General features: G+C 43.3%; 1 protein-coding gene across 1 annotated transcript in view; it reads right to left on the bottom strand.

The window, feature by feature from the left end:
* Window positions 1–27,137, bottom strand: part of CCDC60 (coiled-coil domain containing 60) — a 239,248-nt gene that overhangs the window by 94,459 nt on the left and 117,652 nt on the right. Inside the window, exon 2 of the mRNA XM_004379117.1 lies at window positions 26,676–26,755. Coding sequence (XP_004379174.1) covers window positions 26,676–26,755 — 80 coding nt within the window. The remainder of the gene's footprint in view (window positions 1–26,675; window positions 26,756–27,137) is intronic.

The raw sequence follows: 27,137 nt of genomic DNA on the forward strand, positions 1-27,137 counted from the left end.
GTTGTTATTATCATCATCAAAGTCATGTAGTGACTCCTGTTAAAGCTCTTCCAGCCCAGGCCCTTGGTGCTTCGCACACAGGCAGGAGGGTGGCTTGGCTGTAAGCCTCACAGGCTTCTGGGAAGTGGCACTTGTTTCAAGTGGTGAGCTTAGGAGGTTCTCTTCTCTGAGGGTGGTGACATGGCAGTCTAATTAGACCACAATTATTTTGGGATTTAGTAAATTGCATTACGCAGTAATTCTTAAACGTCTGTGCGTTTGCTGCACGTAGTGGTGGTAGGATAAATGCTTGGTTATCATGTAAGTAATGAAATTTATTAAGCTAAAGGGCCAGAGAATTAACCTCTTCTCTGCTGGATAAGAAATTACACACAGAAACCTTCTAATTACTTTAAGTGGTTTTCTTTTCTCAGTTTTTCCTTTACTTAATCTCTATCTCAGACTTTCCCTAGAGAAGATGAAGGAGAAGGAGGAGGAAAAGAGAGAAAGAAGGATCTAAAGAACCCACATCATAGCCTGGAAGATGTTTTAGAAGGAGATGCTGTTTACAACAGCAGAGTAAATTGTAATCCAACTTCTTGTTGTGTGCTGTTGAGTTGATTCTGACTCATAGCTACCCTATAGGACAGATTAGAACTGCCCCATGGGGTTTCCTAGGCGGTAATCTTTATGGAAGCAGGTCGCCAGGTCTTTTCTCCCTCAGGGGCACTGGTGGGTTCTAACCACCAACCTTTTAGTTAGCAGCTGAGCGCTTAACCATTGCACCACCAAGGCACCTTAGAATTTAGGTTAAACTGTTGTTGTTAGGTGCTGTCAAGTTGATTCCTACTCACAGCGACCCTGCATTCAACAGAATGAAACATTGCCCGGTCCTGCGCCATAATTAAAATTGTTGCTATCCTTGAGCCCATTGTTGAAGCCACTGTGTCAGTCCATGTCATGGAGGGTCTTCCTCTTTTTTGCTGACCCTCTACTTTACCAAGCATGATGTCCTTCTCCAGGGACTGGTCTCTCCTGATAACATGTCCAAAGTGCATGAAATGAAGTCTTGCCATCCTCGCTTCTAAGGAGCACTCTGGCTGTACTTCCTCCAGGACAGATTTGTTTGTTCTTCTGGCAGTCCATGGTATATTCAGTATTCTTCACCGGCACCATAATTCGAAAGCATCAATTCTTTTTTGGTCTTCCTTATCCATTGTCCAGCTTTTGCATGCATATGAGGCAACTGAAAATACCATGGCTTGGGTCAGGTGCACCTTAGCCCTCAAAGTGACACCTTTGCTTTTTAACACTTAAAAGAGGTCTTTTGCAGCATATTTGTCCAATGCAATAAGTACATAGATACACACAGATGAGTAGGTGATGAGTGGAATAAAGATGCAAAAAAGCTATATCTTTATGCAAAGCAGCCTTCCAGTTTTTGCTAAAGTCATCTCTAGAAATTATATTATTTGAAGGCAGACATCCATATTATACTCATCACTTCTACTCACCCTCACCCCTTTGGCATATAAGAGCCAGTTGCCTATTCCAACTCATGGTGACCTCATGTGTGTCAAAGTAGAACTGTGTTCCACAGGGTTTTCAATGGCTGATTTTTTTGGAAGCAGATCACCAAGCCTTTCTTCTGAGTCACCTCTGGGTAAGCTTGAACCTCCAACCTTTTGGTTAGCAGCCAGCACATTACCCATTTACACCATCCAGGGACTCCCTTTGGCATAAAGTGGAGACCTAATATATATATTTTTTTGATTACCAATTTAAGAAAATGGCTAGTTGTTTTTGTAAAGATAAACGACAGGATTATGTTGATGATTTGATCTTCTGTTGAAGGTCTGTTCTATTCTCATCCATTTCTAGAATTAGGGACCAATGTCTTCAGGCAACATCATGATTCACAAATTTACTGTCAATAAGTGTTTATTGGAGCCTTGGTGGCGCAGTGGTTAAGAGCTCAGCTGCTTACTAAAAGGTTGGCAGTTTGAACCCACCAGCCACTCCTTGGAAACCCTATGGGGCATTTCTGCTCTGTCCTGTAGGTCATTATGAGTCAGAATTGACTCAATGGCAGTGGGTTTGGTTTTGGGGTTTTAGTATTTATAAATGTGCCCTGGTAGCGCAGTGGTTAAGTGCTCAGCTGCTAACCCAAAGATGGTGGTTCAAACCCACTAGCCGCTCTGCAGGAGGAAGATGTGGCGATATGCTTCTGTAAGGATTACAGCCTTGGAAACTCTACGAGGCAGTTCTGCTCTGTCCTGTAGGGTCGCTATGAGTCAGAATCGACTCGACGGCAATAGGTTTGGATTTTGGTTCTAAGTATTTATCTAACCTAAGTCTGTTTACTGCTTGCCAGTCCTATTCCCATGCACTCTGCCTAATTGTGAGTGTAATTCATATAATTCCTTTCTTCCTGATGTCTTTGTTGGACACCCACTATGCGCAAGGTGATGTGTTAGGCTGCAGAAAGATGCAAATTTAAAAAAGATTTGACCCTTGCCTTCAAAAAATTTTGAACTTTATTTGGCATTTGGATATCTGAGCCCCCTATTCCTGATGTTCATGGGAGGAAATAGGGAATCATTGTTCTGAGCTGAGTCAGAAGCTAGAATGAGCGTTTTGGAGCTGAAAGGGCCCTTGGGGAAAACACCAAAAAAAAAAAAAAAAAAAAAAAAAAAACTCAAAAGCTCCTACAGGGGCTTAACCACTGTGCCACCAGGGCTCCTTGGGGAAAACACCAAGCCCTGATTTTGCAGATGAGGAAACTGAGAACCAAAGAGGAGAGGTGTCACATGACAAATTAGAAGCAGACCTAGGACAATAATGCAACTCTCTGGATTCTTCTAAACTTGCCTGCCACCCTAGGCATCACTCAAGTAATAGAAAAATATGACGTGTTCAGCTGGACGTAGAGTTCAAAAATCTTGGCAATGGAATCACCAAAACTTTTTTACCTCGTAGCTCTGCTCCCCTGCTATTTTGGTTTCCTCCATTTCTGCCACCAAAGTCATCTTCCTAAATGTGAAACCAACTACATCACTCGCTGTTTTAAGCCTTCTAATAGCTTCCCTCCTTCCCTGCTGTCTTGGCTGGCTCAGAAGGGCTCTCCCCCTATGGAGCTAAGTAACAAATGTTTTCCATCCCAGCTACCAAGCCCTAAATCAGGCTGCCCTCATCTCTCCCTGGATGCCTGCCACACCCTCCTGTGTGGCTTCGCTGCTTTGGACTTCTTTTTCTCCTCCGATCCTCTCCTATATTGCACATTATCTCCAGGCTCTGCAGCTCAGCTCACAGGGCTCTCCACCTCCCTAGCTGCTTTCTTGCCACTTGATGCTCTAGCAATACCAAACATTCTGCTACACAACCATGCTCTGCCTCATCCCAGAACCTGGAGTGCTATTTCCCTCTTCATTACCTGGCTAACTTCTCATCCTTTAGAACCTGCTCAGGTGTGCTCCTCTCCCCCGCACCCCCTGGAAATTCCTTCTGCTTTTCCCTAGCTGGCTTAAGCAGCCCTGCTCTGTGTTACCCGAAACTACTGATTGACTTGTCTGTCCACGCATGCCCTCCTCCCACCCTCACCACTAGAGTGAGCTCCTTGAGGGCGTGGGCAAGTCTAAATCTTGTCTGTGTCCCTGGAACTTGGTGCAGTGACTAGCATATGGGAAGAACTCGACAGCATTTATTGGATGAATAACTAAACCATTTAAAATCCTCGAATTAAAAATCCTAATTAAATTTATGCCTATTTTTGGCATGTAATGATGACACCACCTTACATTTGTGCTGTGCGTTCACATTCTCTTTGGATGGAGCAGGTGTCTATAGCCATCTGAGCAGAAGCTGAATGATCCAAACAGGATAGAGATAAATGGATGCCTTTGAAATACATTTTTTTCCAACTGAGAACTAGAGTATAGCTGTGTTCTGGAAGAAGTGATCAGATGAAACAGGCTCCCCCTGTGCTTCTCAGGAAAGTTATTTCTTTAGCTCCTAATGCAGTCTTTGACCTACCTTATGCCAAATGACTACCAGGGGTGTTGACATCCCTAAAGGGAGCCCAGAACCAGCCTTTAATAGCATGTTACACAGTATGCACGTTGTGCTTTAATTGATGGTAGAGTGTCATTGACTTTGCAAGATTTTGTGACCTCACTGTTGACACACACACACACACACATGCATAGACCCTTGTACACATATACATCCTGCCCCAACAAGTCACCCTAGACCATGCAAACATCTTGAAATGCAAAAATAGTGACAGGCAACCTAAACTACCATTTTGTTGGAGGCTGTTGATCTACGCTGCAATCCCTGCTGGCTTCTATATGGCTAAAAGATAGCCAAGGGCTACTCTTTAATTAATATGAGTCAGCATTCATGTAAGTGCCAAGCATCTCTTCTTGAAGAAGAAGAATAAAAACCTGCCAAGTGTCAACAAACAGTTCTATGTGCATCCCAATTAGGGTGATTTCTGGAAGGCAGAGGAAGCCCACCACAGCTCTGGTTTCTAGGCAACTGCTATTAGGAGTTCTGAACCTCCTTAGAAAAGGACTATTGGCAAGCCTGCCTTGTTAAGGAGTCTAATGTGCCTCTTCCTACTCCCGTTACCTCCCCACCCCTTCCTTGTCTACTTACCCCATCACATTTAGAAGCAAATTACTACTTGGAGAGGATGTAGCATAATCTAAACACTTTTGAGGGGAAAAGCTCTGGGGAGGGCTTAGGCTCGGAAGCCCATCGTAATGACAGCTATTGCTTACTGAGTACTTCTGTGTATCAGGCAAAGCCATAATACCTTACGTGTGTTACTTAGTCCCTACAATAGCCCTATGAAGCACGTACTATAATTTCAAAGATGAGGAAGCTGAGGCTCACAGACTATAAGCCACTTGCCTAAAGTCACCCAATCAGAAGGTAGCAAAGCCAGGATTTGTACTCTGGTCTGTCTGAATCCAGGAGCCACGCTCTTAAGCTTTGCACTGTCCTCCCACATGTCAGCACGCAGGATAAAAACACAGTCACAGCACTTGGAGGCAATTCAGCAGTCAGTTTTTGGTTCTGAGAAAAACTAGAGTGTTGTTTTTGTTTTTTTTTTTAAAGAATGCAAACCGCACCCTGCAGTTCCCATTATTACCTATTACGCTTAATGGCTAAATGGAATGGGAGGGATTGTTCTTCATGGACCTGCCAGTGTAGTCATAAAAAATGCATTAGCAAGGAGTGCTTTTTCCAGAGCACACCAACCATCTCCAAAGCACTCCTCGTTTATAATTTCTGTTAGACGAGAGACAATGGAATAGGACGCAAGACCTCCAGCCTGAGATGGTTTGAGTCATGTTCTTCTGTTTGATTGATCGTGGGGACTATTTGCTGGAGACCTGGGACTTTGGAGGAATTCTCAATGGCTTTTTCACTAAGCTGTCAGTACACGGTGAAACCAGAGGGGTGTGAGGGGGTAAGGGTGTGGGGGTGGTCAAAGGCTTCCCTCCTGAATTTACAACTTGAGTCTTGCCTGTCACCATGGGAAGAAGGCTTCTGATGGCCTCCTGTATGTGGGGTGGCTATCTGCCACTCCTTGTCCTTGTTGTTGTGTACCCCGAGGGGCCCCAGAAGATGCAAAACCTCTGCCCAGGCCACAGGCCAGCTTTCTCCCATTCACCCAGCAGCTGCTGAACCATGTCAGGGTGAAAGCTATTCCCATAACTGTCTGAGCCCAGGATTAAGCTCTCTCTCATCTTCACCTCCCATTTGAGATGACTTTTACCTGCAGTCCTCACCCAGTGCCTGGCACAGAGCAGGTACTTAGTAACAGGTGTTTATAATCACGCAACTGTCTATGTCCTTTCCTGACTGACAGTGTGCAGATTGTTTCCTCTGCCTGGCATATCTCCCCCCAGTCCTTTTCATGTGGTCACTTCCTGTTTACTTCCAAAGCATACAAACTGAAAGAACTACAGGGGCCACACAGGTAACATGTAAATGAGCCCAAACACACATGTGTGCTCCCGCATGCTTTTTATGGCTGTAGATAGTTTGTGGTCTACCATACTCTAATCAGTAGTTTGGGTTGCGAATCATTCTCTCTCTGTCCTGAGATCTCTTTAAGTTCTTATTTTTATCTTTACATAACTACCAATAACCAACCAAACCAGATGCCTCGGAGTCGACTCCAACTCGTGACGACCCCATGTGTGTCAGAGTAGAACTGTGTTCCTTAGGGTTTTCACTGGCTGGTTTTTCGGAAGTAGATTACCAGGCCTTTCTTTCAAGGCACTTCTGAGTGGACTGGAACCACCAACCTTTCTTTTAGCAGCCCAGTGCATTAACCATTTTAATTACCAATAAAGGGTTAATCCATTGCACAGTCCTGGGGTGGGGTGGGGTGGCATTCACACTGTATTCTGCAATCTGTGCTCCAAGGGGCACCATTCTCTATGGAGCAAACATTGTGAATAGTGCCCCTTGTCATTGTGCAAAGAGCCCTAAACATAAACCACCCCCTTCCCCTAGTCCTTGTGCTGGGGCAATAGTAGACCTCCAGGAGAGGTTCAGAGGATCTCTAAGGGCTTGCTTTTCTGCTAACATGGCGTTTTGGGCTCTCTCAGGACAGGGATAGAGACTCAGATTTCTGCTTTAACCAATTGGGATCTGATTTATGTTCTGGGCTTTGCATTATCTTAACTGATTTAAAAAACATCTTGCAAAACAATGTTCTACTTGTTTTCTTTAACTTTGTGTCTCATTCTGCCTGGAAACTCTTGTTTGGAGTTAGTCCGATCCAGAATAATCCCTACAGTTAAACACACAGTCAAATGTGCTGAAGGGCCAGGCCGTGCCCTTGTTTAAACAAGACCCACGGGCCTGACCAAGCAGGCATCAAGTTGTTGTTGTTGTTTGGTGCCGTTGAGTTGTTTCCAACTCACAGTGACCCTGTGTACAATAGAACGAAACACTGCCCGATCGTACACCATCCTCACAGTCATTGCTATGTTTGAGCCCATTGTTGCAGACACTGTCAGTCCATCTCATTGAGGGTCTTCCTCTTTTTCACTGACCCTCTACTTTACGACGCATGATGGCCTTCTCCAGGGAGTGGTCCCTGCTGATAACTTGTCCAAAGTATGTAAGATGAAATCTTAGATGCGCCATCCTCACTTCTAAGGAGCGTTCTGGCTGTACTTCTTCCATGACAGATTTGTTTGTTCTGCTGGCAGTCCATGGTATATTCAGTATTCTCCACCAACACCATAATTCAAAGTCATCAATCCTTCTTTGGTCTTCCTTATTCATTGTCCAGCTTTCACGTGCATGTGAAGCTATTGAAAATACCATGGCTTGGGTCAGGCGCACCTTAGTCCTCGAAGTGACATCTTTGCTTTTTTAACACCTTAAAGAGGTACCGAGTCAGTCAGAATTTCCTCACCCCCATCTGCCTGCCTCAAAAGCAACCTAAGGGAACCTGCTGAAGCATCATTCTTGATACGTCTCCAGGCTGTTTGATTTGGCTGTGCTGCATTTTCTAGCAAAGGGAAGAAAAGTGCTTTTCCAGGCATTCTTGCTGACTTTGTTCTCATTTTCACAGGAGATTTGGGAAGATAAAGTCCAGGCAAATTTCCAAGAGGTCCCCCTAAACAGGTGGTATAGTAAGGTACAGCTCTGGTGAGGATGAGGGTGTTTTGACTTTGGGGAAACATTTCCTCCACATTGGTTGTCCATCTGTTGCAATGGTTTTTGTAATATACCTGGGCACCTCAATGGAGGAAAAAAACAAAACCACAAAAACAACAACTGTGCTTTCCCTGCAAGCTTTTCAGCAAGAAAAGGGCCTGAAAACCATTTTGGTTAGATGCTGGGGCAGCTTCCTTCAGATTGAGCATCAGCCCCTCAGGGTTGCCTCCCTTGTGTGGGTGGCCTGATTGTCTGGGGGAAAGGCATCTAATCAAACTCTTTGGATTTTGAGTGCTATGATGGTGTGAATCAGTGAGGTGTCAGAGAAAGACCAGCGTGGTCTGTAGGACCTTGGAGGGCCTGTTCTCTACAGCGACACCTTGTGGTAACGAGAAGCAACGGCAATGGAGGACACTAACCGCCTACTTTCTCCCCACCTGGGTGTGCCCTAGTGGTGCAGTGGTTACAAGATGGGCTGCTCACCTAAGGTCGGCAGTTTGAATCCACCAGCCTCTCCTAGGAAACCCTCTGGGGCCGTTCTACTCATACAGAGTCGTTGAGTCAGTGGGTTTGTTTTTTTTTGGGTGTGGAGAGCAATCTGATTTTATGTTTATTTGACAATTCTAGGGGAGGTGAAGCTCCTAGAGAGAGACACTAAACTTCCTGCAGATAATTCATGTGAAGGCTTATATGGCTAATTGGAAAAATAAAAGATGTGTGACTTGCATTTGTAACCCAGTTCATGTTACAGAAGAAATGGTCCTTGTGCTGTAGTTGCTCGTTTTCCCACCAGTGATGGGACCGTGGGTATGGAGGAAGGATATAGGTTGGTCCAGCTCTTACCCACCCTCTCCCCTTCCCACTGATTCAATCAGTTGACTTTACTTCCAATAAAATAATAGTAATAATAGAAACAAGGAGTCCCTGGATGATGCAAATGGTTAGGCACTTTACTACTAGCCAAATGGTTGGTGCTTCAAACCCACCCAGATGCACCTAGGAAGACAGGTCTGGTGATCTTCTTCAAAAAGGCCACAGCCTTGAAAACCCTATAGAGCAGTTCTACTCTGCACACATGGGGTTGCCATGAGTTGGAACTGACTCGACCGCAACTAACAATAACAGTGATAAGAGCCAACACTTACTGAACACTTAACATGTGGCACCTCTATTGTAAATGCTTTCTGTATGCTAACTTTATTATAAACACATGTCTGAAAGTCTCAAGCTACAGCACCCTAAGCTTCTCAGGTATATGCTCTCCAGCATCTGAATTTCCAGTCAGATGGAAATGAGACAACTCTGGATCCCTACACAGAGGATAAGAACATTCCACCTAAAGAGTGGACAGATTTCCAGTAGCATGGCCAAGCAGCTGGGGCGAGGTATAAATACCACCCATCAAGGACACTGGCTGTTATGGCTATGAGTTTAACACATATACTACCCATGTGCCAGGCATATGTATCTTAACTCATTTACTTCTCACAACAAACCTGTGAGGTAGGTTCTGTTATTATCTCTGTGTAACAGATGAGAACAGGGAGGCTCAGAAAGATGAGGTAACTTGCCCAAGTTCAGCTAGTAGGTGATGGAGCCAGGATTTGGCCTGGCTCCAAAAGCCATGCTATCTTATAACAGTTACCACTTGCCTTTGAGTTCATTCTGACTCAGGATGACTGCATGTATGTCAGAGTAGAAATGTGCTCCATCGGGTTTTCAGTGGCTGACTTCTTGGAAGTAGAGCAACAAGCCTTTCTTTCAAGGCATCTCTGGGTAGACTCAAACCTCCAACCTTTCGGTTAGCAGCCAAACGTGTTAACCATTTGCATCACCCAGGGACTACATGCTATGTTATGTTGTTAGGTGCTGTCGAGTTGATTCCAACTCATAATGACCCCATGTGACAGAGTAGAACTGCCCCATAGGGTTTCCTAGGCTGTAATCTTTATGGGAGCAGATCCCCAGGTCTTCTCTTCTGCAGAGCAGCTGGGCGGGTTAGCAGCCGAGCACTTAACCATTGTGCCACCAGGGCTCCTATGCTGTGTTACACTGCCTGTCAATACATTAGATCAGGAGATGAGCAGGTGCCTGGGAACCTGATTTTAAAGGCAATTCTTGTCTGTATGCACTTTTGGAATAAAGCAGTGAGGAAATTAATACCTGCTAAAATATATTTACAAGCATTAATTTTGCAATAACAAGGTTTAAACTGCCTGCTGTTTTATTATTATTATTACTTTGCACTCATGTGGGCTGTGAGTTGGGCAAATGACAGCAGTGTCACTTATCTCCCAGTGGGCTGCAAGATGATTTTTCATGTAGTATCCCAAGTGTTGCTCCTGACTACTGTTCAGATGTCCTGAGATTTGCTTGATGAAAACTTGTGGGTTTTCTGGCTTTTCAATACAATTTTATCTTATTTTACTCTGAAGTGAAATCATGACTGCAAAAATGTCAATTAATATTGCAGAGAAGCCCGCAGACAAAGAATGGGACACAGGATGTATTCCTTTTCAGGATAAATGGAAGTTTTTGGCTGAATTGAAAAAGGCAAATGGATTGTAGACATTGGCAAGAGACTCATCTGAGTGAAAACTGTCAGGACACTTACTAGGGACATGCCACAATTGGAGGAAGTGCTGAGCTCAGTGTAGTGCTGAGTGGGACACACTTTACATGCAAAGTCCTGAGATGGAAAATGACGTCACTGGCGCAGGCTTGCTCTGTCCATGGCTCAGCTGGACATTGCCAGTACATTCTGGGCAGTTTTACTTCATGAGCACTTTATGTTTTCATTTAGCTTTCCATATTTTTTGATGATGCCTGTGCTAAAGGGAAAAGGGCAAAAAGTCATGGCTGACATATTTTCAACATCGTAGACCATCTTTCTCACTTTTTCTTTTGTTTCTGAGGAGAACACTTAATTTTGATTTGAGCATTTTTGAATTATCAGCTACTTTTCAGCAACTGAAACACTGTGAAAATTGAGAGTATGTTAGTTAAGGGCCAAGAACCTTAAAGCTGTATCTTAGGAATTTATCCTAATGAAATGGCATATAATGATGTAATTCCAAAGATGTCCATCTAAGCATTGTTTACGTAACAGGAAAACCAATTGAAAATGACCAACAAGTATAATGATAAATTATACTACGTTCTTACAATGGAATATTAAATAACCACTAAGATGGTTGTAGAGTCCTAGTGGCTCAGTGGTTAAGAGCTATGGCTGCTAACCAAAAGATCAGCAGTTCAAATCCGCCAGCTGCTACTTGGAAACCCTATGAGGCAGTTCTACTCTGTCCTGTAGGGTTGCTATGAGTTGGAATCGACTTGACAGCAAGAGGTTTGGTTTTTTTGGTTTTTAAGATGGTTGTGGAGCCCTGGTGGTCCAGTGGTTAAGGGCTTGGCTGTTAACCAAAAGGTCAGCAGTTCAGATCCACCAACCACTCCTATAAGAACGTTCATAGCCGCTCTATTCATAGTAGCCCGCAAACTGGAAACTACCCAAATGTTTATCAGTACTAGAATGGGTAAATAAATTATCTTATCTTCATACAGTGGAAAATTACACTTGGAAACACTATGGCGTAGTTATACTCTGTCCTGAAAGGTCACTATGAGTTGGAATCGACTCGACAGCAATGGGTTTGTTTTTCTTTTTTAAGATGGTTGTTATGTTTGAGTGGATGTTCGATAATATTAAGGAATTATTGCTGATGTTTTAGATGTGATAATGTTATTGTGGTTATAGTTTGAAAAAAGTATCTTCTTGAGATAGTTGCTTAAATATTTACAGAAGAAATAACATGAAATAATGAAATGTTTCAAAATAATAGTAGACAGGATGTATAAATGAAATAATCATTAAGCTGAGTAATAGGTGGATAGGGGTTCATTATACTATCCTGTCTGCCTTTATAAATGAACATTTTCATACTAAAAGTTTTAATAAATTAAGCTGTGAATATTTGAACATTTTCATACTAAAAGGTTCAGTAAATAAAGCTGTGAATATACATTTATTGGCATGGAAGATGTTCATATTTATTGCTAAATAAAAAAGCAGGTTACTAAACAGTATATGCAGAATAGTTCTTTTTTATGGTGAAAAATATACACATGTATACATAGAAAATAGAAAAATATTGGAAGTTGATATGCCAAAATATTAACAGAGGTTATTACTGGGTAGTGTAATTGCGGGTGGTTTTATTATTAATTTATGTCGACTTATCTGTAAGCAGTTGGCTGCTAGCTGAAAGAATGGTGGTTTGAACCCACATAGAGGCACCTTGGAAGACAGGCCTGGCAGTCTTCTTCCAAAAGTTCACAGCCTTGAAAACCCTATAGAACAGTTCTACTCTGCACACATGGGGTCACCATGACTTGAAATCAACTTGACAGCAACTAACCACAACATCTGTATTTTCTAGTTTTTCTGTTGTTCTTGTTGTTAGGTGCCTTCGAGTCGGTTCTGACTCATAGCAACCCCAGTGTACAACAGAAGGAAACACTCCCTGGTCCTGTGCCATCCTCATAATCATTGCTATGCTTGAGCTCGTTGTTGCACCCACTGTGTCAGGCCATCTCGTTGAGGGTCTTCCTTTCTTTTGCTAACCAAGCAGGAGTCCTTCTCCAGGGACTGGTCCCTCCTGATAAGATGTCCCAAGAATGTGAGACGAAGTCTTGCCATCCTTGCCTCTAAAGAGCATTCTGGCTGCGCTTCTTCCAACGAAGATTTGTTCTTTCTTTTGGCAGTCCATGGTATATTCATTGTTCTTTGCCAACACCATAATTCAAAAATGTGTAGGTAGTTTTTCTAGATCATATTATATGTAGTTTAAAAAGTTCTATAAAATATAGAGCTTGGGAAACTGTTGCAGTATCTACTAAAGCTGAGCGTACGCAAACTCTGTAAGCCAACAACTACACTTCTAGGTGTATTCCCAGTAGAAATGTGTACATATGTTCAGCAAAAGACATGTATAAGAACGTTCATAGCAGCTCTATTCATAATAGCCACAAACTGGAAACTACCCAAATGTCTGTCAGTACTAGAATGGGTAAATAAATTATCTTCACACTACGGAAAGTTACACTCAAACTGAGAATGAACAAACTCCCAACTACACGGGACAATGTGGATAAATCTCAGAAACACAATGTTGAGTGAAAGAAACCAGACAACAGTAAGAGTGCCAACAGTATCATGTATATATGTATGTAAAGTTCTAAAACAGAAGAAACTAATGTAAGTGTTAGAAGTTAGGGAGGTGATTTACTTTTGTGGGAGTAGTTAACAAAAGGGGGCATTGGTGGTTCAGTGGTAGGATTCTTGACTTCCATGTGGAGACCCAGGTTCGATTCTAGGCCACTGCACCTCAGGCACAGCCACCACTCAGTGGAAGCTTGCATGTTGCTGTGATGCTGAACAGGTTTCAGCGGAGCTTCCAGACTAAGACAGACTAGGAAGAGAGGCCTGGTGATCTACTTCTGAAAAATCAGCCAGTGAAAACCCTGTGGATCACAACAGTCCAATGTGCATGAGGTCACCATGAGTCAGGGGCTGACTCAGCCACAGCTAATAGCAACAACAGTTAAAGAAAGGGGATATGAGAAGGTTTTTTAGGGGTATGGTAATGTTCCTTTTCTTGATTAGGGTGCTTGTTATGTGGATGTGTTGTTCATTTTGTGAAAATTTATTGAGCTGTCTGGTTAATGATTTGTATGTTTTTCTGTACGGGTGTTATATTTCAATAAAAAGTTCAAAAAAAAATTACAGGGCTTAATGCGTACGGCATCGACTCTAAACAGTGGATTAGTGCTTTATTGTACAGCATGTGGTTACATCCATTAGAGTAATGGCTTGTTCAACAATCCCAATAGGAAGAGATTTAAAATTAATATGGAAATCCAGTACTACCAGCTGCATTTGCACAGTGTCTGCTATGAATTGTCCATCTGGACATTTTTTTCTTCTGCTGTATTTTCTCCAGCTGTTCCTATATGGACCTCCAAGGTTTAGAATCTGGGATCTGGATGCAACATGCTGGATCTGATACTGAGCTCTTCCCAGAACCATGACCAGGTACAGGGGAAAATTCTTGAGAGCTTGATCAGTTAAAGGATAATCGTAAAATAGTCCCAGTCACCCAGGGAACATCAGTGATGCCATACACACAGCTACCATTTATCAACCACTTACTCTGTGCCTGGCACTGTTCTAAGTGTTTTATGTATATCAACTCATGTATTAAATCATTAACTCAGAGCAGCCCTATGAGAGGGAGAAAGTATTATTGTAGTCCCCACCTTGGGAACGAGGAAACTGAGGCTCAGAGAAATTAGCCAGCTTGTTCATCACCATGTAGCTTGTAACTGGGGAAGCTGGGATTTGAGCCCCAACCATCTGGCTCAAGACCTGCACGGGCTCACCGGCCAGAAGCCAGGCCTGTGCTTGTGTACTGAGCCAGGTTCCTTTCTGACTCAGACCAGCCACCTGGTCTTTCTGGGATGTACCTAGTCAACTTCCTTCCCTCTTCTCCCCTCAGCCTTATTCCTAAAAAATGCCAAAGGAATTCTCAATCATTGATTCACTCATTCAACAAATACTTGTTCAGCACTGTGCTCCAGACTAAAAAGCAATGCTGTCGCTTTGGTGACTAAGGTGTACCTGACCCAAGCCATGGTCTTTTTAATCACCTCATATGCATGCAAAAACTGGACAATGGAAAAGGAAGAAAGAAGAAGAAGTGATGCGTTTGAAATGTGGTGTTGGCAAAGAATACTGAAGAATAAATAAATCAGTCTTAGAAGAAATATAACCAGAATGTTCTTTAAAAGATTTCAGCTTGCTTACTTTGGACATGTCATCAGGCAGACCAGTTGGTAGGACAGGACATCATGGTTGGTAAAGTGGAGGATTGGTAAAAGGTGAGGGAGGCCCTCTGTGAGATGGATTGACACAGTGGCTGAAACAGTGTACTCAAACATAGCAATGATCATGAGCAGGACCAGGCAAGGTTTCATTCTGTTATACATAAGGTCACCATGGATAGGAGCTGACTCAACAGAAACTAATAACGTGCTAGATGCTGTGCTGACACTGACAGTGTATTAGTAAGCTAAAACAGATATGGCCCTTGGTCTTATGGAACCTTTAGTGTAGGAGATGGACCTTATTAAAATAATTGAACAAAACTGAAAAACTATACACACCAAGGAAGCAGTAGGATGTGGAACAAAGGCCTGGGGGCGGGGGACAGGGGGATGTGAGTTCCTGCTTTTCTACTAACATGCCTTGTGATCTTGGACAAGGCATTTCCTCTCTCTGTGTCTTGGTTTCCTCATTTGGGCAATATGATCTGTGGACTAGATTAACCAAAGTGGTTTCTATTGACTCTCATCCTATGCGTGTTAACACCCGGGGAAAGGAGCCCTGGTGGTAACAGTGATTAAGCACTCTGCAGTTCATCAATAGGTTGGCAGTTTGAACCCACCAGCCACTCCACAGGAGAAAGATGTGGCAGTCTGCTTCCATAAAGATTTACAGCCTTGGAAACCCTTTTGGGGCAGTTCTTCTCAGTCCTGTAGGGTTGCTATGAGTCGACATTGACTCGACGGCTATGGGTTTGATTTTTTTGGTTTTATACCAGGGGAATCATCACCCGTTTGTCAGTTTGTTGTACTATAGTGGCTTGTGTGTTGTTAGGGTGCTGGAAGCTATGCCACTGGTATTTCAAATACCAGCAGTGTCACTCATGGTGGGCAGGTTTCAGTGGAGCTTTCAGACTAAGACTAGGAAGAAAGGCCTGTCAATCTATTTCCAAAAATTAGCCAGTGAAAACCTTATACATCACAACAGAATACTGTCTGATATAGTGCTGGAAGATGAACCCCCTTGGCTGGAAGGCACTGAAAATATACAGTGGCCACAACAATGGACTCGAGCATACCAAGGATCATGAAGACGGTGCAGGGCCAGTCAGCAGTTCATTCTGTTGTACACGGGCTCACCATGACTAGGAGCTGACTTGATGGCAACTAACAACAACAGCATGCATGGGGAAAAAAGGTTCCATTTTTAAATAACTTCAGTTATTTTTTCATAACCTCTTGCTCCTGGCTCTTGAAGTGATACATATTCCAGTGGATGCCGGGGTGTGCTACCTGGAATCCTCCTTGCAGACAGAAGTCCTCATTTCCCCAAATGCTGGGAGTGTTGCTTGCTGAGGGCTCACAGCTGTGTTCTTTCGCAGGAACTGCCCTCCTATGAAAGGAGCTGCCTGAGCAAAGGTTATGTCCCTCCTTGGGGGCAGCCTGCACCCAATGACTGGTTCCTGCAGGGGCGCAAAGGTCTGGTCCTCTTGCCTCAATATGGGACATCTCTGAAAGGTCACCCCGGCTCCGGAGCTCCCCGTGGGATCATTTGAAGTATCTGTTGTGATTGCGTCTCAGTTAACTTCTCCCTCTACTCAGTCTGCTTCCTTTCCTCACTTCCACGTTGTTGTGGATTGAATTGTGTCCCTCTAAAATACGTGTTACAGTCCTAACCCATGTACTTGTGGAGAGAAGCCTTGGTGGCACAGTGGTTAAGTGCTTGGCTGCTAACTGGAAGGTTGGCGGTTCGAACCCACCCAGTGGCTCCATGGTAGAAAGGCATGGTGATCTGTTCCTGTAAAGATTACCCATTGCTGTTGAGTCAATTCGGACTCATAGTGACCCTATAGGACAGAGTAGAACTGCCTCATAGGGTTTCTAAGGCTGTAATCTTTATGGAAGCAGACTGTCACATCTTTCTCCTGTGGAGTGGCTGGTGGGTTCAAACTGCCTACCTTTGGGTTAGCAGGCGAGTGTTTAACCACTATGTCACCAGGGTCCTCCATAAAGATTTTAGCCTAGATAACTCTATGGAGTAGTTCAACTGTGTCACAAATCTACTGGACGGCACCTAACAACAACATACCTGTGGATGTCATTCTATTTGGGAATACAGTTTTTGTTGTTATGTTAATAAGACCACATCACCATAGGGTGTGTCCTAAACCTAACCACTTCTGAGTTATAAAAAGTGCAGATTGGACACAGAAAGAAGCACAGAAGTGGATTGACTTGCTCATAGCCACCCAGCTAATAACTATCAGAGCCCGGATTCCCACCCACAACTGACTCCAAAGCCAGTGAACTTTGAACTATATTGTGTGCATCCTCCAAGCTCGGCTGTAAAACCGAGCACATTGCCTGTCAACTGGGAAAGAATTTCAGAAAACAAAGTTTTGTGCAAACCCTATGCAACAAAAGGTTCAAGGGTTCAAGATAATTTGATGCTTAAATTTGAAAACACAGTCCTTTAGTTAAGTTCTTTTCTATGTCAGATGCTCTGAGGCAGCCTGCCTGCAAGGAAAGGAATAAAAAAGATATTTACTCTTAGCGAAGAGTGATGCAAAAAAAGCAGAGAAGAAAACTTGCCCCAGAATTATGGTTAACTAGAGGTGTCAAAGACACATGAAGACACCAGAAATGGAGAAAAAATGAGTAGGGCCTCTGGGTCACATCCAAGATGATAAAAATGCAATTAACTTGAGCCTGGTTGCTGCAGCCCACAGCAGTGACGTACCCTTTGGGTGTGCAACTGTGTTTATCAGTTCTGGGCTAAGGACACGGGGCCAAGCGGTTGCCCTTTTGAAACTCATTAATGTTCACCCGCTGGCTGCGGGGTGTGGGGGTGATGTGATGTGGGGGACTAAGGTCTTTGAATGATTCATAAGGTGCAATTTCAGAAGCCTTAACTTTGCCTGCATCCAAGGTATTGACCAGCATATAAATCTATGATCTTAAACAATTCTGGGGCTTTTGAGGTAAGGTCTGAAGTTTGGGGAAGGGAGCATTGGGGACAATCAGGGTTGAACTTCTAAATGAGGAAGTTCTGGGCTACAGGCTATGGATGTGTGGGAGTCCTGCAGGCTATGGATGAGGGCTGAAGGATGAGATGCAGAAGCTACTGACAGCAGTCAGGAGAAGTCTGAGGTCAGCAGTAGTGTTTCCAACTCTTTAAATTTTCTGATTAAAACCAGCCTCCTTCATAAAGGGATGTGGCTGAGGTCTGCTCTTCCTGCTGGTCTCTTGTGCTCAAATCCTTAATCTGAGTTAATAAGATGTCATTATAGATACTTTTGAGTCTCCTTTTGGGACTTCTAATTTAGTGATGACAAATTATGTCCCACGTAATAACTCTAATCAGTGATGGTGGCAGCCTGGAGTGCTGGGTTGAGAGGATTTTTGAGACTAAGTTTGGTTTCAAATAGAAAGAGTGCTGTGATCCATTAGTGATGTCTGCCATGGGCACAGGATAGAGGAGTGGAGTACATGTGCCAAATAATCTGTCATCCTGGATCCAAATGTTCTAATTCAATCATTAGTTTTATCCCTGCTTTTTTCAAAAAAAGTTGGGAAAAGCTCACTTCACCTACTAGCCCAGACACAAACCATATCTCAAAGTAAATGTCCCTTATGAAACACCATTAGCTCACAAAGAAGCCCAAGAAAAAGGGTAAGATGATAAAAGTGCCCTATGTCCTCTTGATTTCTCTGTAGTTCATGAACTAAGAAATCAACTTTAGACTCCTTGGTTGGCAAGCTAGCCCTCTCAACAGGGGGTTTATTGTAAGAGTGCATGTACGGGTAATAAAGGATACGGAAAATCTCATGAAAATCCAAGATCAGGAACCTCACAGAGAGAGTTGTGGGATTTTCTCCAGAAATTAGCTCCACGGACCTCACTAACAGGAGCTTGAGAGTCTTCAGGTTGGGTATTGGCATTACTCCCAAACATTCTTCTCTTTGTGCTTGCTCTGTTCTCCTCTAACTTTCTGTTTGGTTCTCCTACCTCTTTCCTCTATTTATAGCATCTACTCATTTAGTAGCTCAGTTGGTTAGAGCCTGGTGCTAATAATGCCAAGGTTGTGGATTTGATCCCTGTACAGGCCACAGGGTTTCTTTTACCCCCACGTGTTTGTCAGTTTGTCGTACTGTGGGGGCTTGCGTGTTGCTGTGATGCTGGAAGCTATGCCACAGGTATTCAGATACCAGCAAGGTCACCCATGGTGGACAGGTTCCAGCTGAGCTTCCAGACTAGGACATACTAGGAAGGACCCAGCAGTCTATTTCTGAAAAGAATTAGCCAGTGAAAACCTTATGAATAGCAGCGGAACATTATCTGATATAGTGCTGGAAGATGAGCCTCCCAGGTTGGAAGGCACTCAAAAGACAACTGGGGAAGAGCTGCCTCCTCAAAGTAGAGTAAGACCTTAATGGAGTCAAGCTTTCGGGACTTTCATTTGCTGATGTGGCACAACTCAAAATGAGCAGAAACAGCTGCAAACATCCATTAATAATCAGAACGTGGAATGTACGAAGTATGAATCTAGGAAAATTGGAAATCATCAGAAATGAAATGAAACGCATAAACATCGATATCCTAGGCATTAGTGAGCTGAAATGGACTGGTATTGGCCATTTTGAATTGGACAACCATATGGTCTCCTATGCTGGGAATGACAACTTGAACAGGAATGGCATTGCATTCATCGTCAAAAAGAACATTTCAAGATCTATCCGGAAGTACAGCACTGTCAGTGATAGGATAATAGCCATACCCCTACAAGGAAGACCAATTAATACGACTATTATTCAAATTTGTGCACAAATCACTAAGGCCAAAGAGGAAGAAAATGAAGATTTTTACCAACTTCTGCAGTCTGAAATTGATCGAACATGCAATCAGGATGTAGTGATAATTACTGGTGATTGGAATGTGAACGTTGGAAACAAAGAAGAAGGATCAGTAGTTGGAAAATATGGCCTTGGTCATAGAAATGATGCCGGAGATAGCATGAAAGAATTTTGCAACCACCGTGACGTCTTCATTCCAAATACGTTTTTTCACCAACATAAACCGCGACTATACACATGGACCTTGCCAGATGGAATACACAGGAATCAAATCGACTACATCTGTGCAAGGAGATGATGGGAAAGCTCAATATTCTCAGTCAAAACAAGGCCAGGGGCTGACTGCGGAACAGACCATCAGTGGCTCATATGCAAGTTCAAGTTGAAACTGAAGAAAATTAGAACAAGTCCACAAGAGCCATAGTACGACCTTGAGTATATCCCACCCGAATTTAGAGACCATCTGAAGAATAGATTTGACGCGTTGAACCCTCATGACCGAAGAAGACCAGATGAGTTTTGGAATGACATCGAGGACATCATACATGAAGAAAGCAAGACGTCATTAAAAAGACAGGAAAGAAAGAAAAGAACAAAATAGATGTCAGAAGAGACTCTGAAACTTGCTCTTGAACGTCAAGTAGCTTAAGCAAAAGGAAGAAATGATGAAGTAAAAGAACTGAACAGAAGATTTCAAAGGGCAGGTTGAGAAGACAAAGTATTATAATGACATGTACAAAGAGCTGGAGATAGAAAATCAAAAGGGAAGAATACCCTCAGCATTCCTCAAGCTCAAAGAACTGAAGAAAAAATTCAAGCCTCGAGTTGCAGTAGTGAAGGATTCTATGGGGAAAATATTAAACGATGCAGAAAGCATCCAAAAGAAGATGGAAGGAATGCACAGAGTCATTATACCAAAAAGAATTGGTTGACGTTCAACCATTTCAAGAGGTAGCATATAATCAGGAACGGATGGTACGGAAGGAAGAAGTCCAAGCTGCACTGAAGGCATTGGCGAAAAACAAGGCTCCAGGAATTGACAGAATATCAATTGAGATGTTTCACGAAATGGCTGCATTGCTGGAAGTGCTCACTCATCTATGCCAAGAAATTTGGAAGACAGCTACCTGGCCAATCAACTGGAAGAGATCCATATTTATGCCTATTCCCAAGAAAGGTGATCCAACTGAGTGTGGAAATTATCAAACATTAATCATTAATATCACAAGCAAGTAAAATTTTGCTGAAGATCATTCAAAAGCGACTGCAGCAGTATATCGACAGGGAACTGTCAGAAATTCAGGCTGGATTCAGAAGAGGATGTGGAACCAGAGATATCATTGCTCATGTCAGATGGATCTTGGCTAAAAGCAGAGAATAACAGAAAGATGTTTACCTGTGTTTTATTGACTATGCAAAGGCATTCGAGTGTGTGGATCATAACAGATTATGGATAACATTGCAAAGAATGGGAATTCCAGAACATTTATTGTGCTCATGAGGAACCTGTACACAGATCAAGAGGCAGTTGTTCGGATAGAACAAGGGGATACTACGTGGTTTAAAGTCAGGAAAGGTGTGTGTCAGGTTTGCATCCTTTCACCATACCTATTCAGTCTGTATGCTGAGCAAATAATCTGAGAAACTGGACTATCTGAAGAAGAATGTGGCCATCAGGATTGGAGGAAGACTAATTAACAACCTGAGATAAGCAGATTACACAGCCTTGCTTGCTGAAAGTGAAGAGGACTTGAAGATCAAAGACCACGGCCTTCACTATGGATTACACCTCAGCATAAAGAAAACAAAAATCCTCACAACTGGACCGATAAGTAACATCATGATAAACAGAAAAGATTGAAGTTGTCAAGGATTTCATTTTACTTGGATGCACAATCAACACTCATGGAAGCAGCAGTCAGGAAATCAAAAGACACATTGCATTGGGCAAATCTGCTGCAAAAGACCTCTTTAAAGTGTTGAAAAGCAAAGATGTCACCTTGAAGACTAAGGTGCACCTGACCCAAGACCTGGTATTTTCAATCGCATCATATGCATGCAAAAGCTGGACAGTGAGTAAGGAGGACTGAAGAAGAATTGATGCCTTTGAATTGTGGTGTTGGAGAAGAATATTGAATGTACCATGGATTGCCAAAAGACCAAACAAATCTGTCTTGAAAGAAGTACAACCAGAATGTTCCTTAGAAGGAAGGATGGCGAGACTACGTCTTACATACTTTGGACATGTTGTCAGGAGGGATCAGTCCCTGGAGAAGGACATCATGCTTGGTAAAGTACAGGGTCAGTGAAAAAGAGCAAGACCCTCAGTGAGATGGACTGACACAGTGGCTGCAACAATAGGCTCAAGCATAACAATGATTGTGAGCATGGCACAGGACTGGGCAGTGTTTTGTTCTGTGGTGCACAGGGTCCCTATGAGTTGGAAATGACCTGATAGCACCTAACAACAACAGCTCATTAATAGCCATTGTTCCTTTACACCTTTGGCTTCCACACAGCTCATTGTGGCCTCTCTGGGTCCCCTTTCTCATGGCCTTGCAACTTGTACTCCCACTGCTACCTGCTATGTTTTTGACGTGTTTTCCATTTTATTTTCCCAAGGATGAGACTTGGATTTCTACAGATTATCTTTTGAAACTAGCTTATATTTCAAAGTCCAGCTCAGAATTGGCTAGATGACTGTCGTAGATTGAAAATATGGCCCTAAATCTCCACCCCTTTTCAAGGTGATGTAGAAGCTCTTCCCATCAAGAGGTGGAGTCTATTCCCTCACCTTTAATCTGGGCTGGCTTTGTGATTTGCTTGGGCCAATAGATTATGGCTGAAGTGATGTTTTGCCATTTACTAGCCTAAAGCTCAAGAAATTTTTGTTCTCTCTCAAAACCTTGAGTCATGAGAATAAGCTCTGGCTAACTTGTTTGAGATGAGAGCTCTTATTGTTTTGGCCAAGACCATCATAGATCTTCTAACAGCCAGCTGACCTCCAAACGTGAGAGAGCCCAGCCAAGATCAGCAAAGGCACCTGCCTGACCCTCCGCTGATTACAGATATACAAGAGAGTTCAGCTGAGACCAGATAACTTCCTAGCTGAACCATGAACTCATCAGCAATAATAATGCTTATAAGTAATAATAATTGCTTGTTGTTTTAAGCTACTGAATTTTATGTTTGTTATGCAGTAATAGCTAACTGATGCAATGACTTCAAGAAAATCTCTGAATTTCTCTGAGTCTCAGTTTTCTTATCCAAGAAATGAATCAACCAGACCTGTCTTGCCTGCCTCAGGGAAGATTTTAAGTGTTATGCAAATAAGAACTTCAGCAAATATTGAGTGCCTACTCTATGCCAAGCACGAGCTGGACCCAGGGGATTCACAGAACAGGTTGACTCTTTTGTAAGACAACATTAATGCCTCCTTTTTCCAGTCACACGTCAGACTCTGATAAGCCAGAGTGGACACCCCTGCTTGAATGGAAAAGATGAGGTCAGCAGGCTCACCTAGAAGTCCTCAAGCAATGGCCCAGCCATCCTATCTACCGATTTACTCTACAGATTTATACATAAACCCTCTCCCTTACTCACTTTCCCCACTACGTTAATGTACGAGCCTTCCCCCTGATTTTTAACTGCTAAGTTCTAGAAGTGGGCAGGAGAGTTAATTCACCCTGTCAACAAACATTTACTCACTCAGGACCAGGACAGGGGACATGACAGAGTCCACACTGATAGATCTTACTTCCTAGCATGGGAGGCAGAGATGGAAACAGGTCATTGTCGCACATTGAAGCTGCCCTTTCCTTCGTCTGCCATGTGCCATTCATTAGTCAGTGCTGTGGCCCTACCTCCAAATAAATCCTGAATCCATCCCCGTCTCTCTAGTTCACTGCTGTTTCTCTGATCCGAGCCACTGTCATCTGTCATCATAACCTTCCAGCTGGTCTCTGTGCAGTAGATGGAATGTTATTTTAAACATCAGATCACATCCTTCTCTTGCTCAGAACCCTCCAATAGCTTCTCACTGCATTGAGATGAAAACTCAGTGTTTCAGCATGGCCTGCAAGGTCCTGTATGAGAAAAAACGGCCCTTGCCCACCTCTCTTGCTTCTCTCACCCTCTCTCACTCCGCTCCAGGCACACTGGTCATCTTTCTGTTCCACCCACATTTCCAGTTTTGTCCAACTTTCTCACCCACTCACCTGTTGTCCTCTGAAATACTCTACCTCTTTCTTCCCTGTATGTGACTGTTTCGTTCTCAACATTCAGGTATCATGTTCAGAGTCCCCTTTACGGAATTCGCCTTTGCCGGCCACTCTAGCTAAAGTGGCAGCTTCTCCCCCCACCATGCTCTACACAGCACCTTGTTTTATAGTCTTCATAGTGTATCAGCAACACCCCCCCAATCCTGTTTATTTCCTTGCTGATTTGATTGTCATCTTTACTCCCATTATAATATAGATCATCGTCTCTTATTCACTGAGGACAAGAGTCTTGTCTGTTTTGTTCACTGCTGTGTCTTCAACATACAGGACACCTGGCATATACCTGGTGATACCTGGTACTTAATAAATCTTTGTTGAAAAGAAGAAAAAGAATGAGCGCAGAGAGCTATGGAGGCACCAAGAGGAAGTGCCTAACCCAATACAAAGAACACCACTTCTTCCTTTACCAAAATTCCACCTTTGTTGCTTCTAATTGCCTTGCTTCTGCTGTCTACCGAATGCAGCTGGAAAGCAGTCTCCAGACCTCTTAAACACTTGCGTAATCTGTAGCCTGCTGTAGTCGGCTGGGGGTGTAATTTGTCATTGTTTGTTTGCAATTGCTTCTACCTAACTAAACCTTCCCACGGGTAAATCATAGCTTCAGATTCAGCCTTTCTGTTGTAGTTGCAGAGAGATGTTTATTTTCCTTAAAACACTTGCATTAAAAACTTCTGGCAGCTTTGGAGGAAAATATGCCATTGGCTTCAAGCATCAACCAAGAAGTGGGTACGTGCAGATGCCTGAATGTTATCTTCTGCTAGGAGAAATTCAGCAAGTAAGTGCGCAGTGTGCTGCTTAGCGCCACTGAACATCTGGTGGAACAGGCGAGAAGGAAAGCAGTTAGGTTTTTATTCTTTTTAGCATCATGTGAAATTGGCCATGAAACCAGGGATGATGCAATTGAATTATAAGAGGGCTGAAGTATTAAATAAAAAATCCAGGAGACAGTCAAGGTGTTTGGCTCAAGGTGGGCTAGACTCTAATACCAAAAAAAAAAAACAAAAAGCCAGTTGCTGTAGAGTTGATTCTGACTTGTGGTGACCCCGTGTGTTTCAGAGTAGACCTATGCTCCATAGGGTTTTCAATGGCTGTAATCTTACAGAAGTTGATCACCAGGCTTTTCTTCCACAACACTGCTGGGTGGGTTTTAACCACCAACCTTTCAGTTAGCAGCCAAGTGTTAACTGTTTGCACCACCCAGTTGTTGTTGTTGTTGTTGTTGGATGCTGTCGAGTCGGGTCTGACTCATAGCGACCCCATGTACAACAGAACGAAACACTGCCCAGTCTTATGCCATTCTCAAAGTCGTTGCTACGCTTGAGCCCACTGTTGCAGGCACTGTGCCAGTCTATCTCATTAAGGGTCTTCCTCTCTTTCACTGATCTCTGCTTTACCAAACATGATGTCCTTCTCCAGGGACTGATCCCTGATGATAACAGGATCCAAAGTACATGACAGGAAGTCTTGCCATTGTGGCTTCTAAGGAGCATTCTGACTGTACTTCTTCCAAGACAGACATGTTCTTTCTTCTGGCGGTCCGTGGTGTATTCAGTATTCTTCACCAACACACAGTTAAAATGCATGAATTCTTCTTCGGTGTTCCTTATTGTCCAGCTTTTGCCTGCATATGAGGCGACTGAAAATACCGTGGCTAGTACCAGGCGCACCTTAGTTCTCAAAGTGACATCTTTGCTTTTTAGCACTTTAAAGAGGTCCTGCAACACTTAGGGACCTAGACTAATAGGAAGTGAAAAAATTTGGAAAACAATGAGTGGAAAAGACAATATCTTCTTTGCTAACACTTTGCCTCCTTAAATCTGGGAGATGGGGCCACAGGGTTTGTACTTCATGGAGAGATGACTTCCCTTGGAAAACAGGACATTTCCTTCTGAAGTGAAATCGCTGGTTCCTTAAATGTCAGTGAGATCCAGGAGTGTGGCCAGCTGAAACGTTTTACTATCATTTCTTTTTTCCCTGCTTGTGGCTTTTCTGTCTGGCTTTTTCCTCATTCTCCTTCATGTCCGCAGTTGGAAGGGCTAAGCCTGTCTGATAAAGGCGTTAAATTCTAGCTTGTTTCCGAGCCACAGTAAATGGGTTTAGCAGGAGTGACAGACTAAGCTCGCCAACACAGGGGTGGCAGAAAAGGCACTGTTCTTTATCGCGTTTTAATCAGGGCCCTCTATTGTACTAGGTTACTGAGAAATTCAGCCTTAGTCAGTCTTGAGGCTTGTCCCCAGTGGTGTGCTGGTGAATGTTTAACAACTGGCTCCCTGGGGGTGGGGGTGGGACTACCCCTGATTTTGTAGCAGTTGCTGATTTCCATGAGGTATATATTCCCACCATGGCTAATTTTGGACTACCGACATGGCATCAGTGAACACAGAATTGGGAAGATATTTGTAGTACCACCCCATTATATAGTATTCCCCTGTCCAGATACTTAAAAAAGAAAACAAAACAAAGCAGTAGCTGTTGAGTTGCTTTCAACTCATGGCGACCCCATGTGTGTCAGAGTAGAACTATGCTCCACGGGGTTTTCAGTGATTAGTTTTTAGAAGTAAATCACCAGGCCTTTCTTCTAAGGTGCCTCTTGGTGGACTTGAACTGCCAACCTTTTGGTTAGCAGCCGAGTATGTCCCTACCCAGGGGTTCCCCTTACAAGGTTAAAAAAACCAAAAACCCATTGCTGTCAAGTTGACTCCGACTCATAGTGACCCTATAGGGTTTCTAAAGCTGTAAATCTTTACAGAAGCAGACTGCTGCATCTTTCTCCCACAGAGCTGCTGGTGGTTTTGAACTGCTGACCTTTCAGTTAGCAGTCGATCACTTTAACCACTGTGCCAGCAGGGCTCCTCACAAGGTTACTCCCCCATAAATCTGCTTAATGTTTAGGGTTGGGGAAATTTGGACTTGACAGGGCTTGTAACCACAACCCCATAGCCTGCTCATCAATGTCAGGTTGTCTATAGATGTGTGGAGCTTACTTACCGACTACGTATAAGGTCTTTTTTGAGGTTTATTATTTCCTTGTTCATATACTTGATACTCTTCATTGGCTTGTCTGGGACCTAATGGGAAGCCAAGAAATGAAAGAAAAAAAAGTGTTAATACAGCTGTTACAAACGACCAGGCTTAATTTCCGGAGGCTCATGAATTCACCTGGAATGTGTGACGCAGATTTGAGAGGACCCAGGCATCACAGAGTCCATTTCTACACCAAAGAGAGGCCGTGCTGCACAATGGAAATAGCAAGGGCTTTGGAGGCAGGCAGACCTGAGCTCTGATCCTGTTTTGACCCTGTTTCCAGGTGTGTGACCTTGGACAAATTACTCGCCCTTTCGGTGCCTGTTGTTTGTAGAATGGGGGAACAATTCCTACCTTATCAAGAAGATTGAATTGCCAGATTCCTGACATAGCAGGCGTTTGATAAATGGCAGCCATTAGTATTAG

This window comes from Trichechus manatus, unplaced genomic scaffold, assembly GCF_000243295.1.
Source record: "Trichechus manatus latirostris isolate Lorelei unplaced genomic scaffold, TriManLat1.0 scaffold00061, whole genome shotgun sequence".
In the NCBI taxonomy this organism is placed as follows: Eukaryota; Metazoa; Chordata; class Mammalia; order Sirenia; family Trichechidae; genus Trichechus; species Trichechus manatus.